Source organism: Oncorhynchus nerka, linkage group LG9b (assembly GCF_034236695.1).
Source record: "Oncorhynchus nerka isolate Pitt River linkage group LG9b, Oner_Uvic_2.0, whole genome shotgun sequence".
NCBI lineage: Eukaryota > Metazoa > Chordata > Actinopteri > Salmoniformes > Salmonidae > Oncorhynchus > Oncorhynchus nerka.
Window position 1 is genome coordinate 30442957 of NC_088424.1, and position 20495 is coordinate 30463451.

A 20495-nucleotide genomic window follows, 5' to 3' on the forward strand; every position below is an offset into this window, starting at 1 on the left:
TGGAGACTTGATTACACACAGGTGGATTGTATTTATCATCATTAGTCATTTAGGTCAACATTGGATCATTCAGAGATCCTCACTGAACTTCTGGAGAGAGTTTGCTGCACTGAAAGTAAAGGGGCTGAATAATTTTGCACGCCCAATTTTTCAGTTTTTGATTTGTTAAAAAAGTTTGAAATATCCAATAAATGTCGTTCCACTTCATGATTGTGTCCCACTTGTTGTTGATTCTTCACAAAAATATACAGTTTTATATCTTTATGTTTGAAGCCTGAAATGTGGCAAAAGGTCGCAAAGTTCAAGGGGGCCGAATACTTTCGCAAGGCACTGTATATTTCTCTGGTCATCCCCAAAGCCAACATCTCTTTTGGCCACCTTTCCTTCCAGTTCTCTGCTGCCAATGACTGGAACGGACTGCAACAGTCACTTAAGCTGGAGACTTAAATCTCCCTCATTAGCTATAAGCATCAGCAGTCAAAGCAGCTTACCGATCACTGCACCTGTACACAGCCCACCTGTAAATAGCCCACCCAACTACCTCATCCCCACATTTTTATATTTTTGCTCTTTTGCACCCCAGTATCTCTACTTGCACATCTATCACTCCAGTGTTAATTCTAAATTGTTTTTTTTCTCCTCTATGGCCTATTTATTGCCTTTCTACATTTGCACACACCGTATATAGATTTTTCTATTGTGTTATTGACTGTACGTCTGTTTATCCCATGTGTAACTCTGTATTGTTTGTGTCGCTTTGCTTTATCTTGGCCAGGTCACAGTTGTAAATGAGAACTTGTTCTCAACTGTCCTACCTGGTTAAATAAATACATTTAAAAACAAATGTAACTGACAGACACAGAGAACAGTCAGTTTGCATAGACAGCAGCTGATGTTCTTGTGTTTGACCCATAGGGGGAGGTCTCTCCTAAGGAGCTGGTGTACTTTGGCCTGAGGGACCACAGCAGCTCTCTGCGGTGGGGGGTGGCCAGCCCCATCCTGCGCTGTGATGACGCCTTCGAGAAGATGGTCAACATGCTGCTGGAGAGGTCAGTCAGTCACTCTGCGTCAGGGGTCAGGTCCCCAAAAAGCTGCTAAACCAGTTCACCTGGACACCAAACCTGCCTTAAAACGACTAACACCACCACCTCTACTTTCTCTTTTGCAGACATCCCCACCTACACAGCATGGTGATCAGGAGCTACCTGTTGATCCAGCAGTACACGGAAGCCATGATGGCTCTGATCTCCTCTCCTTCCCTACGGGACAACATCACCCCTGAGACCCTGGCCATGGTGGAGGATCTGATCAGTGCTCCGGGCCGGGAGGGGACCAGGGGCCGGGGCCACATGCTGCTGATCCGGGTGCCCTCTCTGCAGCTAGCCATGCTGGCCCAGGAGCGCCTGGAGGACGTCAGGGACAAGCTGGGTCTCCAGTTCTGCTTTGCCATACTGCTGGGGAACCCTGCCGCCGAGCTCAGCCTTCCACGACACTTCGCTAACCGACTCAGGGTGAGATTTGGGGTCACACTTTATTTGGATAGTTTGGATAGTCCATCTGTAGGTGCTCTACATATGGTAATACCATCAACAAAATATCTGTTGATAAGCAACTACTTGTTAACGTCACAGTTAGGGTTAGGTTTAGAATCAAATCAAATCTTATTAGTCACATGCGCCGAATACAACAGGTGTTGTGAAACAATGCAGTTAAAAACAAAAGAAATACAGATAAGAATAAGAAATAAAAATAACAAGTAATTAAAGATTAACAATAGCGAGACTATATACAGGGGGGTACTGGTACAGAGTCAATGTGCGGGGGCACCGGTTAGTTGAGGTAATATGTACATGTGGGTAGATTTGTTAAAGTGACTATGATGACTATGATGATAACAGAGAGTAGCAGCGGTGTAAAAGAGGGGGCGGCAATGCAAATAGTCTGAGTAGCCATTTGATTAGGTGTTCAGGAGTCTTATGGCTTCTCACATAGGTGTTCCCTTTTGTCCAGGTGAGAAAGGGCAGTGTGGAGTGCAATAGAGATTGCATCATCTGTGAATCTGTTGGTGTGGTATGCAAATTGGAGTGGGTCTGGGGTTTCTGGTATAATGGTGTTGTGAGCCATGACCAACCTTTTAAAGCACTTCATGGCTACAGATGTGAGTGCTATGGGTTGGTAGTCATTTAGGCAGGTTACCTTAGTGTTCTTGGGCACAGGCACTATGGTGGTCTGCGTAAAACATGTTGGTAGAGGCTGAAAATGTCAGTGAAGACACTTGTCAGTTGGTCAGCGCATGCTCACAGTACACGTCCTGGTAATCCGTCTGGCCCTGCTGCCTTGTGAATGTTGACCTGTTTAAAGGTCTTACTCACATTGTTTGTGGAGAGCGTGATCACATTGTCTTTCGGAACAGCTGGTGCTCTCATGCATGTTTCAGTGCCATTTGCCTCGAAGTGAGCATAGAAGTTATTTAGCACGTCTGTTAGGCTTGTGTCACTGGGTAGTTCTCGGCTGTGCTACCCTTTGTAGTCTGTAATGGTTTGCAAGCCCTGCCACATCCAACGAGCATCAGATCCGGTGTAGTACGATTTGATCTTAGTCCTGTATTGACGATTTGCCTGTTTGATGGTTCGTAGGAAGGCATGGCGGGATTTCTTATAAGCTTCTGGATTAACCTCATAGTCCGACCAAACCCGTATGCGGTAGCGTAACTACAGCCTCAAGCTCATTAGCATAACGCAACGTTAGCGATTTCTAAAAATCGCAAATGAAATGAAATAAATATGCCTGTTCTCAAGATTATCCTTTTCTTAACAATCCTGTCGTCTCAGATTTTCAAAATATGCTTTAGAACCAGAGAAAATCACTAATTTGTGTAAGAGTGGTGTTAGCTAGCTTAGCATTAGCGTTAGCATTTAGCACGCAACATATTCACAAAAACCAGCCAAGGAATCAAATAAAATAATTTACCTTTGAAGAACTTCAGATGTTTCAATGAGGAGACTCTCAGTTACATAGCAGATGTCCAGTTTTTCCTGAAAGATTCTTGTGTAGGACACATCGTTCCCTTTTGTTACTATGCATATGGCTACCGAAACTAACCGAAAATTTAGTCACCTACATGTCGAACTTTTTTCCGAATTAACTCCATAATATCGACTGAAACATGGAAAACGTTGTTTGAATCAATCCTGAAGGTGGTTTGTCATATTTCTCTCCATTGAAAGCACCGTCCTTGTAGCCTGGTTTGTTCTGAGATTTGAATGGAAAAATACCGGGACCTGACTTTTGCGCACCGATTGCCACGCAGACACCAAGCGGGACACCTGGTAAATGTAGTCCCTTATGGTCAATCTTCCAATGATATGCCTACAAATACGTCACAATGCTGCAAAGACCTTGGGGAAACAAGAGAAAGAGTCCGTTCATTCCTGTCGCATTCACAGCCATATAAGGCGATCATGGAAAACGTAGCCTCAGAAATCCTGTGCATTTCCTGGTCGGTCATACATCTTGGTTTTGCCCGAAGCATTTGTTCTAAGGGACTCACAGTGAAAATCTTTGCATTTCTGGAAACGTAAGACTGTCTTCTTTCCAAAACTATCAATTCCAAGCATATTCTAGCATCTTTTCGTGACAAAATATTGCGCTTAAAACGGGCACGTCTTTTTATCCAAAAATGAAATACTGCCCCTAGAGTCTTAACAGGTTAAAGTCCCGCTCCATGAAAGCGGCAGCTCTAGCCTTTAGCTCAGTGGCTTCTGTTTGGGGCTTCTGGTTGGTACGGTCACTGTGGGGACGTCGTCATCGATACACTTATTGATGAGTCCAATGACTGAAGTGGTGTACTCCTCAATGCCATCGGAGGAATCCCGGAACATATTCCAGTCTGTGATAGCACAAAACTCCTGGATCTTAGCATCTGCTTCATCTGACCACTATTTTATTGATCTAGTCACTGGTGCTTCCTGTTTTAATTGTTGCTTGTTAGCAGGAATCAGGAGGATAGAATTATGGTCAGATTTGCCAAATGGAGGGCGAGGGAGAGCTTTGTATGCGTCTCTGTGTGTGGAATAAAGGTGGTCCAGAGTTTTTTTTTTCTCCTCTGCTTGCACATTTAACATGCTTTAACAACGGATTTAAGTTTCCCTGCATTAAAGTCCCAGGCTACTTGGAGCGCCGGCTCTGGGTGACCGTTTTTTTGTTTGCTGGGCCAAAATTCACCCAACTTACTGTGGGAAGTTTGTGGATGGCTACCCGAAACGTTTGACCCAAGTTAAACAATTTAAAGGCAATGCTACCAAATACTAATTGAGAGTATGTAAACTTCTGACCCACTGGGAATGTGATGAAAGAAGTAAGAGCTGAATAAATCATCTCTCTACTATTATTCTGACATTTCACATTCTTAAATTAAAGTGGTGAACCAAACTAACCTAAGACAGCGAATTTTTACTAGGATTAAATGTCAGGAATTGTGAAAAACTGAGTTTAAATGTATTTGGCTAAGGTGTATGTAAACTTCCGACTTCAACTGTATGTCATCTATTTTATTCTCCAACGATTGCACGTTTGCTAGCAGAATGGAAGGAAGTGGGCGTTTATTCCGATCACCTATGAATTCTCAGAAGGCAGCCCAGCCCGCGCTTTGGTCCCTTTTTCTCCGCCTCCTCTTCCCGCAAATCATGGGTATCTGGGCCTGTTCCCGAGAAAGCAGTATATCGTTCGCGTCGGGCTCGTCAGACTCGTTAAAGGAAAAACAGGATTCTGCCAGTCTGTGGTGAGTAATCGCAGTCCTGATGTTGAGAAGTTATTTTCGGTCATACGAGACAGTAGCAACAACATTATGTACAAAATAAGTAAAAAATAAGCTGCAAATAAGGGTTAGTGTAAGAGATAGAGTTAGGGTAAGAGTTAACCTTTATAGCGTAGCGGAACCCCTCGACAACATTCCGCTGAAAAGGCAGCTCGCAAAAATCAAAAATATTTTTTTGAAATATTAACAAGTCCAATATAGCAAATGAAAGATCAACATCTTGTTAATCTACCCATCGTGTCTGATCTCAAAAATGCTTTACAGCTAAAGCACAACATATGATTATGTTAGGTCATAGCCAAGTCGAAAAAACACACAGCCATTTTTCCAGCCAAAGATAGGAGTCACAAAAAGCAGAAATATAGATAAAATTCATCACTAACATTTGATGATCTTCATTAGATGACACTCATAATAGGACATCATGTTACACAATACATGTATGTTTTGTTCGATAATGTGCATATTTATATCCAAAAATCTCAGTTTACATTGGCGCCTTACGTGCAGTAATGTTTTGATTCCAAAACATCCGGTGATTTTGCAGAAATACTCATAATAAACATTGATAAAAGATACAAAAGATACGACTTCTCCTTAATGCAACCGCTGTGTCAGATTTTTTTTAAACTTTACCAAAAAAAGCATAATCTGAAAACGGCGCTCAGAACCCAAAACAGCCAGAGGAATATCTGCCATTTTGGAATCAACAAAGTTAGAAACAACACCATAAATATTCACTTACCTTTGATGATCTTCATCAGAAGGCACTCCCAGGAATCCCAGTTCGACAATAAATTACTGATTTGTTCCATAATTTATGTCCAAATGTCCACTTGTTGTTATCGTGTTCAGCCCAGTAATCCATCTTCATGATGCGCAGGCACTTCATCCAGACAAAAACTCGAAAAGTTCCGTTACAGTCCTTTAAAACATGTCAAACGATGTATGGAATCAATCTTTAGGATGTTTTTAACATAAAACATCTATAATGTTCCAACCGGAGAATTCCTTTGTCTTCAGAAAAGCACTGGAACGAGAGGTAACTCTGTCGGGAGCGTGCATCATGAGACCAAGACTCTCTGCCAGACCACTGACTCAAAGAGGTCTCATGAGCCCCTCCTTTATAGTAGAATCCTCATTCAAATTTCTAAAGACGGTTGACATCTAGTGGAAGCCGTAAGACGTGCAACTTTATCCATATCTCAATGTGTATACGGTAGGCCAAGCTTTGGAAAACTACAAACCTCAGATGTCCCACTTCCTGGTTGGATTTTTCTCTAGTTTTTCCTGCCATATAAGTTCTGTTATACTCACAGACATCATTCAAACTGTTTTAGAAACTTCAGAGTGATTTTTATCCCATACTAATAATAATATGCATATATTAGCATCTGGGACAGAGTATGAGGCAGTTCACTCTGGGCACGCTATTCATCCAAAAGTGAAAATGCTGCCCCCTATCCCAAAAAGGTTAAGGTAAGGGTTAGGGTAAGAGTTACGTTTAGGGTTAGGATAAGGGTAACGGTTGGGGCTAGAGTTAGGATTAGTAGACAATTGAAATATTAGTGATAGTTTGTAGAGCGTCTACAGATGGACTTTCTAAATAAAGTGTTACCTAACTTGGTTTTAATTTGGTCCGTAAACATTTCTAATTGTGTGTTGTGTTGTTGCTGTAGGCCTGGCAGGGATGTGAAAATGAGGACTGGATCCCTCAAACCTATGAGGATCTGGAGGGTCTTCCCTGTGTCGTCATCCTCACTGGAAAAGACCCTCTGGGAGAGACCTTCCCAAGGTGATCAACTCAAACACATCACATTTGCCACAGTAGTATTAGCAAGTAGTATTGCAAATTTGTGTAGCACTTGAGGTTGCTCATAAACCTCTATAGTAATGTTGTAATACTGCTAGTAATGCAAAGTGTTTCCCAATTCGGATACCTAGTCCCAATGGTCATCACCATCCTGTAAAACAGGTTTACCGTCTATTGGATTGACTTGGTAAAACTGCAGAATCCCCTACCTCACCTTTCCTATTTTTTCCCCTTAAAGGTCTCTGAAGTACTGTGATCTGCGTCTGATCGACTCCAGCTACCTGACACGTACGGCCCTGGAGCAGGAGGTAGGTCTAGGCTGCTCCTATGTGTCCCTGGGGATGGTGCAGGAGCCGCGCAAGGCAATGGCCCACAGGGACCAAGAGACAGACAAAACCAGCGGCCCCCAGGACCCAGACCAAGAGCTTCATGTGGACCTGGAGAAGTCCCAGAGCAATGTCAGCACTGCTACTAAAGCCTCCGGTAGGTCCCTGGACAACAGACTCAACATGTTTAGGAAATGGGAATGAGCCGCTTGTTTTCAGGTTCCAGGATACTGTGTAGTGAGGGTGTTACAGTTGGAAAGGGTTTATGAAACAGTTGAAAGACTATTCTATGAGTCTGGACTTTCTCTCTACCCATCCTATTCCTCTCCCTTTCTCAGGCTCTCTGGCAGAGAACGGGGTCAGATATTCTGATGTCCCTGACTCCTCCCAGAAGCCCTCCACCTCCTCCTGCCCCCCCGGAGGCAAGGCAGGCAGCATCATGATGGACTACAGGACAGTTCCGGGCACGGCCTCATCCTCCCCCTGCTGGGTCAAACAGGAGTGTGACTCCCTGGGTAATGCCGCCCCCTGCCCCTCCAACACCCCTCCCTCCTGCTCTTCCTCCTCCTCTACCCAATGCCCCAGCCAGTCCACGGGGTGTGGCGGGGGCAGCAAGTCACCTCTAGTCTCTCCACGGACTGTCATCCTGTCCCACGCAGCCTACAACCTCCTGACTCCAGAATCAGGGAGCCAGCTGAGCTCCTTCTCCCTGCTGCCTCACGCTGATGTGGGCTGGAGCAGCCTGCTGAGGCCCCTCTTCAAACCTAACCTCCAGGGGGCAGAGCAGAGCATCTTCTACAGACAGTGGACCGTAGCCGGGCAGCACCATGCCGACCACGAGGCTCCCCCGGTGCCACACCCACGACGCCTGCTGCTCAGTGGACCCCCACAGGTTAGAGACCATACAGATATTAATATATCACCTCATATCTATATCAATGACAGCACCTCTCCTGTGCATGCCATCCGGCATAGTCTAGAGCTGCATGCTGATATGGATTGTCCTATCATATCCCTCCCATTCGGATACAGAGATAAGTATCAGTCTTCTACCACCATGTGCAAGAGAATATCGACCTAGTTGTATGGAGTCCTAAGAGGCAATTGTGTTTAATTATGGTATTTGAATGGATTGCTAAGATTAAGTGTTGATGGCTGCATGCAATGTCAGCATGTCAGTTGTAACAACCGGATAGGTAAGTCCTTTTAAATACTCTGTTCTCTGTAATAGGTGGGGAAGACCGGTGCCTACCTGCAGTTTCTACGCATCCTGTTCCGCATGTTGATTAGACTGCTGGAAGTAGATGTGTACGATGAAGAGGAGCTGGAGGAAAGTAAGGAGAGCTGGATCTTATGTTTTATCTATCTCTGTCTTTATTTCTCTCTCTCTCTCTCTCTCATGCTGTGTGACTCGAGGAACTGAAGCTGATGTAAATGTTTATTGATGTGTCATTCTCCTCCTCTTCTAGCGACCACGGACATGTCTGAGGCCACACCCCCAGCCAGGACCCAGTGGCCAGACATCGAGGAGATCCGCAAACTACCCTTTGACCTCTTCCCCAGAGACCCTAAGTTCAGAAGGGCCAGTTCCGTTTACACTGACAAGATGCCAAAGGGCTTGAAAGGTCAGCAGAAATAAACTCTTATTCACGGCCCATGTCATTGTAGAAGGAACCTGCCCTGATTCAGGGTCAGATATGAGTGGACCCCATTAATAGGTTGAGTTAATATTTGGTGTTAACATCTGATCTTACATCATCTGATCTTAGTTTAAGGGCAACTTCTACCTCAAGTGTATGTATATTGATTTGTTGTCTGTGTGTGTGTATCTTAAACTGCTTTGTCCCATAGCATGTGGATGTAACTGTAATATTTGTCCATGCAGATCCCAAACTGGAAGGAGAGAGCCAAATGCCTGTAAAGAGGGAGACTGTGTCGATTCGGCTGAGTATGTTCGCGGCCCACAATGCATTTCACCATTGTAAGCAGTGTCACCATTATTGTGAAGGAAGCCCTGCCACACAGGTCAGTGCATAGGGAGGGAACAGAGCCATCTATATATTTAGATCTAAAGATGGTTCTGGGAGGGAAAAAGTAGTTTGACATTGTGAAGAGATTGTTTGTCTCATGGGAGAACTTGATTTATTGGCTTAACTAACAGAACACCTGTGTCAACTATTGCTGTGTTGTGTGTTCTCAACAGCCCCACCCTTCTTCCACTTTTATAAACCTATAGAAAAACACCACCCAGCTTGTAGAAGGACTGTTGTGCTGGTGTGCTGGATGGTGTGGCGGGTGATGTGCCGAGTGGTGTGATGTGTGGTGTGATGGGTGGTGTGGTGTACTGAGTGGTGTGGTGTACTGAGTGGTGTACTGAGTGGTGTGGTGTACTGAGTGGTGTGGTGTACTGAGTGGTGTGGTGTACTGGGTGGTGTACTGGGTGGTGTACTGGGTGGTGTACTGAGTGGTGGAGCTCTGAGTGTACAGGATGTGTAACGATGTGTGTTGATGTGTTTTTGTTCAGCTGTCGGAGTGCACCTTCCACGCCTTCACATTCTGCTCGTCCATGCTGGGAGAGGAGGTGCAGCTCCACTTCATCATCCCCAAGGCCAAGGAGCAGCACTTTGTCTTCAGCCAGCAAGGCAGTCACCTGGAGAGCATGAGGCTGCCCCTCGTCTCTGCGCAGGTAAAGGGTGATATGGACAATCTTGAGTCTGCCCTCCAGTTCTAAGAATGTTGTTCCCAAGATGAGTATGAATAGTGGCAAGGAATGTTCTCCCTTCAGCTTCTGTAATCAGTAGTGCATTTTTAAAAATATTTTTATTTATTTCACCTTTATTTAACCAGGTAGGCTAGTTGAGAACAAGTTCTCATTTACAACTGCAACCTAGTCAAGATAAAGCAAAGCAGTTCGACACATACAACAACACAGAGTTACACATGGAATAAACAAACATATAGTCAATAATACAGTAGAAAAGGTCTATACAGTGTGTGCAAATTAGGTAAGATACGGGAGGTAAGGCAATAAATAGGGGTTCACCTAAGGGTCATGAAAAGGGTTGTACCAAAGTGTTTGATGTATTATAAAAATTGATTATGCTTATGTTTTATTAATAGAAGGAGAGGGGTTAAAAGACCCCTCCCTACTTACATTTATAGGGTTTTAGACTACTGATTAACAATATTGTAGAAGTTTAGTATTGTTCTACATTTGTATTTTAGTTTTCTCTCTCTTTTTCTGCCTCATTATAAAGAGGCCCTTCTTGGAAATGTGTGACTTAGACAGAACTCTGCAGGGGAGTGAAGGAGATAAGACTAGGTAAACATTCCACAATAAATCAACTTTGGGGGGAGGGGACATTTACAGCTAAGTGTTTAGCTAACAATAAAGGCCCTGTTTATACAGCTTTGTAGGCATGGTTTAGGTCCCAGGAGTAGAGGATGATGACATTGACATCATCAGGGTGCGACTTAGGGTTTAATAAAAATCTGGAGACCTTTTGTTGGATGCAGAACTTACTCAGAAACATTCATGATATGTTCCTGTTTGTCAACTTCTGTCTGCAATTGCATTAATAAAGGTTTTTAAATTATTTAATTAAAGTTATTGTCATAATGCTAATTTCACCAATGAGTAACTAATTGATAAGGAAACGAGGAAACGAACACTAACAATATACCAATTAAACACTGGAGTGATAGATGTGCAGAAGATGAATGTGCAAGTACAGATACTGGGGTGCTAAGGAGCAAGATAAATAAATAAATACAGTATGGGGATGAGTTAGTTGGATGGGCTATTTACAGATGGGCTATGTACAGGTGCAATGATCTGTGAGCTGCTCTGACAGCTGGTGCTTAAAGTTAGTGAGGGAGATGTGAGTCTCCAGCTTCAGTGATTTTTGCAGTTCGTTCCAGTCATTGGCAGCAGAGAACTGGAAGGAAAGGCAGCCAAAGGAGCAATTGGCTTTGGGGGTAACCAGTGAGATATACCTGCTGGAGCGCATGTTACGGGTGGGTGCTGCTATGGTGACCAGTGAGCTGAGATATTGCGGGGCTTTACCTAGCAAAGACTTGTAGATTACCTGGAGAAAGTGGGTTTGGCGACAAGTATGAAGCGAGGGCCAGCCAACGATAACGTACAGGTCGCAGTGGTGAGTAGTATATGGGGCTTTGGTGACAAAACGGATGGCACTGTGTTAGATTGCATCCAATTTGTTGAGTAGCGTGTTGGAGGCTATTTTGTATGACATCGCCGAAGTCGAGGATGGGTAGGAGCCAATTTTACGAGGGTATGTTTGGCAGCATGAGTGAAGGATGCTTTTTTGCGAAATAGGAAGCTGATTCTAGATTTAATTTTGAATTGAAGAGGCTTAATGTGAGTCTGGAAGGAGAGTTTACAGTCTAACCAGACACCTAGGTATTTGTAGTTGTCTACATATTCTAAGTCAGCACCGTCCAGAGTAGTGATGCTGGACGGGCGGGCAGGTGTGGGCAGCGATCAGTTTAAGAGCTTGCATTTAGTTTTACTTGCATTTAAGAGCAGTTGGAGGCCACGGAAGGAGAGTTGTATTGCATTGAAGCTCGTTTGGAGGTTAGTTAACTTCTTGCGTCGAGCCAACCCAGATCCGGGATCGTGACTACAGCCTCAAGCCCATTACCATAACGCAACGTTAACTATTCATGAAAATCGCAAATGAAATGAAATAAATATGCTTGCTCTCAGGCTTAGCCTTTTGTTAACAACACTGTCATCTCAGATTCTCAACCATAGCAAAACAAGCATTTGTGTAGCAGCATTTAGCGTTAGCATAGCATTTAGCGTTAGCATTCAGCAGGCAACATTTTCACAAAAACCAGAAAACCATTCAAATAAAATCATTTACCTTTGAAGAACTTCGGATGTTTTCAATGAGGAGACTCTCAGTTAGATAGCAAATGTTCCGTTTTTCCTGAAAGATTATTTGTTTAGGAGAAATCGCTCCATTTTGTGCGTCACGTTTAGCTACTAAAAAAACCTGGATCCAGGATTGTGTAAATCTATCCGCAAGTTCATTAGCATAACACAACGTTAACTATTCATGAAAATCGCAAATGAAATCAATATGCTAGCTCTCAAGCTTAGTCTTTTGTTAACACTGTCATCTCAGATTTTCAAAAATATGCTTCTCAACCATTACATTACATTTTTACATTTAAGTCATTTAGCAGACGCTCTTATCCAGAGCGACTTACAAATTACCATAGCAAAACTAGCATTTGTGTAACAGTATTGATAGCTATTGATAGCTAGCATTAGCATTTAGCGTTAGCATCAGCAGGCAACATTTTCACAAAAACCAGAAAAACATTCAAATAAATAATTTACCTTTGAAGAACTTCGGATGTTTTCAATGAGGAGACTCAGTTAGATAGCAAATGTTCCGTTTTTCCTGAAAGATTATTTGTGCAGGAGAAATCGGTCCGTTTTCTGCGTCATGTTTGGCTACCAAAAACAAACGAAAATTCAGTTATAAAAACGCCAAACTTTTTCCAAAATAACTCCATAATATCGACTGAAACACGGCAAACGTTGTTTAGAATCAATCCTCAAGGTGTTTTTCTACATATCTCTTCGATGATATATGGTTCGTAGAAGTGTGCTTTGCCCTCTGAATCGCATGGGAAAATGGGTGCAGCTGAAAATTACGCACCAATTTAGGCAAAGGACACCGGGCGGACCCCTGGCAAATGTAGTCTCTTATGGCCAATCTTCCAATGATATGCCTACAAATACGTCACAATGCTGCAGACATCTTGGACGAACGGCAGAGAGCATAAGCTCGTTCATGGCACATTCACAGCCATATAAGGAGACGATGGAAAAACAGAGCCTCAAAAATTCTGCTCATTTCCTGTTTGAGGTTTCATCTTGGTTTCGCCTGTAGCATGAGCTTTGTGGCACTCACAGATAATATCTTTGCAGTTTTGAAAACGTCAGAGTGTTTTCTTTCCAAAGCTGCCAATTATATGCATAGTCGAGCATCTTTTTGTGACAAAATATTGAGCTTAAAACGGGAACGTTTTTTTATCCAATAATGAAATAGCGCCCCCATAGCTTCAACAGGTTAACACAGTGTCCAAAGAAGGGCCAGAAGTATACAGAATGGTGTCGTCTGCGTAGAAGTGAATCAGAGAATCACCAGCAGCAAGAGCCACATCGTTGATGTATACAGAGAAGAGAGTCGGCCTGAGATATGAACCCTGTGGCACCCCCGTAAAGACTGCCAGAGGTCCGGACAACAGGCCCTCCGATTTGACACATTGAACTCTGTCTGAGAAGTAGTTAGTGAACCAGGCGAGGCAGTTCTTTGAGAAACCAAGATTACTGAGTCTGCCGATAAGAATGTGGTAATTGACAGAGTCGAAAGCCTTGGAAAGGTCGATGAATATGGCTGCACAGGAATGTCTCTTATCGATGGCGGTTATGATAGTGTTTAGGACCTTGAGCGTGGCTAAGGTGCACCCATGACCAGCTCTGAAACCAGATTGCATAGCGGAGAAGGTACAGTGGAATTCGAAATGGTCGGTGATCTGTTTGTTAACTTGGCTTTCGAAGACTTTAGAAAGGCAGGGTAGGATGGATATAGATCTGTAGCAGTTCGGGCCTAGAGTGTCTTCCCCTTTGAAGAGGGGGATGATCGCGGCAGCTTTCCAATCTTTGGGAATCCTAGACAATATGAAAGAGAGGTTGAACAGGCTAGTAATAGGGGTTGAAACAATTTTGGCAGATAATTTTAGAAAGAGAGGGTCCAGATTGTCTAGCCAGGCTGATTTGTAGGGGTCCAGATTTTGCAGCTCTTTCGGAACATCAGCTATCTGGATTTGGGTGAAGGAGAAATGGGGAGGCTTGGGTGAGTTGCTGTGGGGGGCTGTTGACCGGAGTAGGGGTAGCCAGGTGGAAAGCATGGCCAGCCGTAGAAAAATGCTTATTAAAATTCTCAATTATAGTGGATTTTTGCCTCAGTGCAGTGGGCAGCTGGGAGGAGGTGCTCTTATTCTCTATGGACTTCAGTGTCCCAGAACCTTTCTGAGTTTGTGCTACAGGATGCCAATATCTTTTTGAAAAAGCTTGCCTTATCTTTCCTAACTGCATGTTATATGTTTCAATGAAACAGTGCCATAAGCAACACCTACAGTAAACAACACCTACAGTAAGCAACACATTATCAACACAGACACACACATCATTATGTTACAAGAAGTTGCCACATGTCTCACACAGAGCGATCTATACACTGATGTACCTCTCCTTCTCTCACTTTAGTGGTTTGATGCTAATGAGCCCTGGTCCTAGTCTAATGGAAGCAGCCTGATCTCGTGATAGCTCAGCTCAACAGTCAGTCTGCTTGACCAGGCTACCTGGGCCCTAGCCGGCTGCACTATGCAACTTTAACTATATCTCTACTTTCTCTCCCCAGGACCCCAGTCTGTTGAAGAGCCCCATCTTCACCCCGACCACGGGGCGTCAGGAGCACGGCCTTTTCAACATTTTCCATGCCATGGAGGGCACCACCCACCTCCACATCCTGGTGGTCAAGGAATACGAGATGCAACACTACAGGAGAAAATGGCCCAACCACATCCTGCTGGTGCTGCCAGCCATGTTGAACAGCGCTGGAGTCGGTGAGTGTCTGGGCTCTGCGCTGAAGTTTCCCTGAGGTACAGTTCTAGGATCAGCTTTCCCTCCCACAATCCTAACCTTACCATTAGTGGGGAAAATACACAACTGACCCAAGATCAGCTTCTAGGGGCAACCTCAACCCTCATTTAGATAGTTCCTCTCATTTCATTGGTCTAGTTCTGTGATCCTTGATTGGAGAGTTGCAGTACTACAGGTTTTTCGTCCCATCATAGTGCTCAATAAGGTGTTTCACTGCTGAGTGGTAGCAATGTGTGATAGAACACTCAGCAAAGAGATCATAGAGCTGCCTTGTGTTTTATTAACTATATTTATGTATTTTACACTTTTAGTTTGTCTAGCAGCTTATCTCTCTCTGCTGATGAATTTATGGCAGTCAGTGTGAACTTCAAGAGACATACTGTATTTTGCCGTCTGTAGGTAAGAGTTAAATATTACATTAACCAATAGGGTAGGGCCTGGCCAGTAGTCTGATATATGGATCCACCAATCAGGTGTGTAGTCTTTATGGATGGACCAATAGTGTTGCAGCACTACAGGCACGTGGGGCATTAGGTAAAGGGCGATAAAAACAGGACAGTTCAGCAGGTGGACGGACCAATAAAGTAATAATTAGAATTCAGGTCAAAGCTACTGTGTTCAGACTGTCGTTTGAGTTGGAGCTCTGTGGTAGAGCTCTTTAGTTAGTGGTTGGCAAATATTTTTCTGCTGTGTTCATTGAATTTGACCCATGTTACGCACGCCTCTATGAAGGAGATTGACTTCCTCCCTGACAAGCTTCTCAGCACCCCTTCACTACAGTTACACAACACCCTGCTACAACTAAACTCTCCGTGAAGAGAAAAAGGTATGGACTGTAGGTGCAAGTAAGAATGACAACAGGCAGAATGTGGTACCGTTTACAAGGACTTTATTCCTTTACACGGTAATATGGGGAAAAGGGGCTGGACGGAACCAAAGCAAAGAAAGTAAATCTCAAAGCCCCCTCTCCTATCTTACCTGCCTAACCAATACTTACCTAATTTAGCACCACCTGGTGCCCTAACCAAAATACAGGGGGTGGTCCGCCCAGGTCTTACCTAGTGTGCCTAGACAGCGAATATGCTACGGGTATATGTATGCCCGCGGGCCTCTTGCCTAAGCACTCCCTAGGTGCCTTCCCCCCTGGGAATAAATGAAACAGAATATTAAACAATTTCACAAACAAACTAAGAAACAAAGGACATCAAAATAAGCTCTATCTGAGCAACAAACTCACAAAACATACCAACTCTCAGCAATGAACTCCCAGCAAAATGAACCTCTATCAAAATATCTCTGCAATGACCTCCCAGAAAAATCTCTTTCTCCTGAACAGAACACTGGCTTTTATATAGCTTCAGATTGAATGGGTAATTGGAGACAGCTGCGTCTTGACGAGGGGGCGGGGTCAGCTCTCCAATTAGCCATGGAGTCGACCAATAAGCTGCTTGAGGGATTTCAGGAAGCCATTTCCTGAAATAAACACATGCAAATACACAAACTACAACACATAAACTGGGGAACGTAACAACCCACAATAAATCTGTTGGATTTGACCTTGGGGATAACCACAGTCCAGACCTTTTTCTAGTCAGGTCATGTGACTAGACCAAAATAAATAAGGGATCAGTGGATCACCACCATCATCATATATGTCATTATGGTCAGAGCCCTGGTCAAAAGTAATGCACCATATTGGGAATAGAGTGCCATTTGGAACATACCCACTGTCAGTAACATAGCTGTAACATTACTGTTATCTCTGTCCCAGGGGCAGCTCGGTTCATGATCAAGGAGCTGTCATACCACAACCTGGAGCTGGAGAGGAACCGTCTGGGAGAGCAGGGGGTCAAGAGGCATGACATCTGGCCCTTCATAGTCATGATGAACGACTCCTGTGTGCTCTGGAACGCACACCAACCCCAGTACAGCAGCAGGTACAGTTTGAAACTCAAACTGGCATGCACACGCACGCATGCAAGCATATCCTCATGTGGGGCTCAGTTGGTAGAGCATGGTGCTTGCAATGCCAGGGTTGTGGGTTTGATTCCCACTGGGGACCAGTATGAAAAAGTACCAACATGTATGCATGTAAGTCACTCTGGATAAGAGTGTCTGCTAAATTACTAAAATGTAAAAAATATATATACAGTATATACTCAAACTCCCTGATTGTTGGTCCATGAATATTGATCTACAATGAATTCTCAGAAAGAACCATCATTTATCTGGACTACTCTATCAACACCCTTACTAATATCTGTCTCTTCCCTCTCTCCCTCAGTGATATGGCAGACACAGGGCCCAGTCTGACCAACGTGTCTTTGAAGACGGTGCTGCAACACATTGAGGCTACTCCTAAGATCTTTCTGTATACCATGTGTGGCACCCGCAAGTGGAGCAGTGCCCTGGCCCGCCGCCTGCCTGCCATGCCCTTCTCCCGATGCCACCTCCATGACTTTGTCATGCTCAATGTGGACCTGACACAGAACGTCCAGTACGACCTCAACAGGTACAGCTGTGAGGAGGTGGACTTCAACCTGAGAGCCAACAGCAGTGGTCTGCTGCTCTGTCGTTTCAACCACTTCAGCCTGATGAAGAAACACATTCCCTTTGGAGGACACAAGGACTTTCTGGTCAAACCCAAACTCACAGTGAGTTTTCTGCTCCTACTTTTTCTACCACATCCTTCTTTTTAACTTTTCCTTTTATATATATAGTACCAGTCAAAAGTAAGGACACACCTACTTATTCAAGGGTTTTTCTTTATTTTTATTATTTTCTACATTGTATAATAATAGTGAAGACATCACTACTATGAAATAACTTTGTGCTTTTGTCTGTGCCCAATAATGTTTGTACCATGTTTTGTGCTACTGCCATGTTGTGTTGCTACCGTGTTGCTACCATGTTGTTGTCATGTTGTGTTGCTACCTTGCTGTGTTACTGCCATGCTATGTTGTTGTCTTAGGTCTCTCTTTATGTAGTGTTGTATTGTCTCTCTTGTTGTGTTGTGTTTTTTTTTCCTATATTTTAATTTTATTTTCGGATTTTTAATCCCAGCCCCCTCGCCCCCGAGGATTCCTTTTGGCAGGCCGTCATTGTAAATAAGAATTTGTTCTAAACTGACTTGCCTAGCTAAATAAAGGTCAAATACAAAAATTAAATAACACAAGGAATCATGTAGTAACCAACAAAGTGTTAAACAAATCAAATATATTTTAGATTCTTCAAAGTAGCCACCCTTTGCCTTGAAGACAGCTTTTCACACTTTTGGCATTCTCTCAAGCAACTTCATGAGGAATGCTTTTCCAACAGTCTTGAATGAGTTCCCACATATGCTGAGCACTTATTGGCTGCTTCCACTAAGAGCAAACCAGATGGGATGGCGTATCGCTGCACAATGCTGGTTAAGTATGCCTTGAATTCTAAATAAATCACTGAAAATGTCACCAGCAAAGCACCCCCACACCATCACACCTCCTCCTCCATGCTTTACGATGGGAACCACACATGCAAAGTAGGTGAACAGATGATCTCCGCATCTCACAAAGACATGGTGGTTGGAACCAAAAATCTCTAACTTGGACTCATCAGACCAAAGGACAGATTTAATCCGGTCTAATGTCCATTGCTCGTGTTTCTTGGCCAAGCAAGTCTCTTCTTCTTATCAAGTTTAGTATTGTTTTCTTTTTCCAGCAATTTGATAATGATTATCTGATTGAACTCTGAAGCATTTATTTTGGCTGCAATCTGAGGTGCAGTCAACACTAATGAACTTATCCTCTGCAGCAGAAGTAACTGGGTCTTCCTTTCCTGTGGCGGTCCTCGTGAGAGCCAGTTTCATCGCTTGATGGTTTTTACGACTTCACTTTCAAAGTTCCTGACATTTTCCGTGTTTAAATTATTATTTTTTTAAAATTTGACCCCGTTTTCTCCCCAATTTCATGGTATCCAATTGTTTTTAGTAGCTACTATCTTGTCTCATCGCTACAACTCCCGTACGGGCTCGGGAGAGACGAAGGTTGAAAGTAATGCGTCCTCCGATACACAACCCAACCAAGCCGCACTGCTTCTTAACACAGCGCGCATCCAACCCGGAAGCCAGCCGCACCAATGTGTCGGAGGAAACACCGTGCACCTGGCAACCTTGGTTCGCGCGCACTGCGCCCGGCCTGCCACAGGAGTCGCTGGTGCGGTCGGTTACGACAGAGCCTGGGCGCGAACCCAGAGTCTCTGATGGCACAGCTGGCGCTGCAGTACAGCGCCCTTAACCACTGCGCCACCCGGGAGGCCCGACCTTCATGTCTTAAAGTAATGATGGACTGTCGTTTCTCTTTGCTTATTTGAGCTGTTCTTGTCATAATATGGACTTGGTCTTTTACCATATTGGGCTATCTTCTGTATACCAACTCTACCTTTTCACAACACAACTGATTGGCAGAAGGAAAGAAATTTCACAAATTAACTTTTAACAAGGCACACCTGTTAATTGAAATGCATTCCAGGTGACTACCTCATGAAGCTGGTTGAGAGAATGCCAAGTGTGTTCAAAGCTGTCATCAAGGTAAAGGGTTGCTACTTTGAAGAATCTCAAGTATAAAATATTTTGTTAATTTCTTTAACACTTTTTTGGTTACTACGTGATTCCATATGTTTTATTTCATAGCTTTGATGTATTCATTATTATTCTACAATGTAGAAAATAGTAAAAAATTAAGAAAAACCTTGGAAAGAGTAGGTGTGTCTAAACGTTTGACTGGTATTGTACATAATATAGTGTGTTTGTATGTGCCTAAAAATGTCTGAAACACAGTCAGTCACCCTAACCCCCAACCTGCTCCCCCTCTAGGTGATGGAGAATCCAGCCCCCATCAGCCCGTACCAGTATGTCTGTGCCCCAGACAGTGATCACACCCTCCTGGCTGCCCCGGCTCAGTTCCTCCTAGAGAAGTTCCTCCAAAGCTGCAGCCACAGACTGTTCCCCAAGGCAGTACAGAACAACAGCAACCCTGTGCTGTCCATAGACAGTTTCCTCAACATAGGCCCTGAGGTAAGATCCATAGACAGTTTCCTCAACATAGGCCCTGAGGTAAGATCCATAGACAGTTTCCTCAACATAGGCCCTGAGGTAAGATCCATAGACAGTTTCCTCAACATAGGCCCTGAGGTAAGATCCATAGACAGTTTCCTCAACATAGGCCCTGAGGTAAGATCCATAGACAGTTTCCTCAACATAGGCCCTGAGGTAAGATCCATAGACAGTTGCCTGATTTGTCTAAAATCCTTATTCATGTCCTCATTACATGTAGCGCTAAAAGACCACTCATAATCTGTTAAGTTCTCTAATTTTGATAGATTTAAACAGACAATATTGGAATCACCTTGGTCACAACCATGAACTGTCAACTCCGTCTGCTTGATAGATTAAGATAGAATATGCATTTTGGTTAAAATAGGTTGAATGTCATTAGATTTTGGAGTCATAAAGCTACTGAGGAAAAACAAAATTGCTGCTTTGAATACCACTTGAATGAAGAACATTTTTGTTTTTGTCAACTATGTAAAACATCAACTCCGTCAGATTTCTGTCTAATGTCAACTCCGTCAGAGTGATGCAAGATCTGATCGGATGGTTGTTTTTATTGGGGATTTTGAAATGAATCATTCTCCATATTTTACAATTGTTTGTATTGAACTTTTCTTTTTAGAGGGAATAATATGTCTGTTTTCAAGATCTATTGTCATCTCCGTCAGTGGCTTGTCAATTCCATCACTGATGGTGAGGTATCGTTTTTTTGTAAATATTCAGAACAAATATTAGAATCACTGTTC

The 20495-nt window shown here is 43.6% G+C and overlaps 1 protein-coding gene across 1 annotated transcript in view; it reads left to right on the top strand.

Annotated features, from left to right (window-relative positions):
- LOC115114584 (GREB1-like protein) overlaps positions 1-20495 on the top strand; it is a 47805-nt gene that overhangs the window by 20356 nt on the left and 6954 nt on the right. The window contains exons 17-29 of the mRNA XM_065013523.1: positions 916-1049; positions 1169-1511; positions 6496-6611; positions 6868-7112; positions 7294-7847; positions 8187-8289; positions 8425-8580; positions 8841-8980; positions 9480-9641; positions 14419-14623; positions 16432-16597; positions 16945-17314; positions 19513-19713. Coding sequence (XP_064869595.1) covers positions 916-1049; positions 1169-1511; positions 6496-6611; positions 6868-7112; positions 7294-7847; positions 8187-8289; positions 8425-8580; positions 8841-8980; positions 9480-9641; positions 14419-14623; positions 16432-16597; positions 16945-17314; positions 19513-19713 — 2895 coding nt within the window. The remainder of the gene's footprint in view (positions 1-915; positions 1050-1168; positions 1512-6495; positions 6612-6867; positions 7113-7293; positions 7848-8186; positions 8290-8424; positions 8581-8840; positions 8981-9479; positions 9642-14418; positions 14624-16431; positions 16598-16944; positions 17315-19512; positions 19714-20495) is intronic.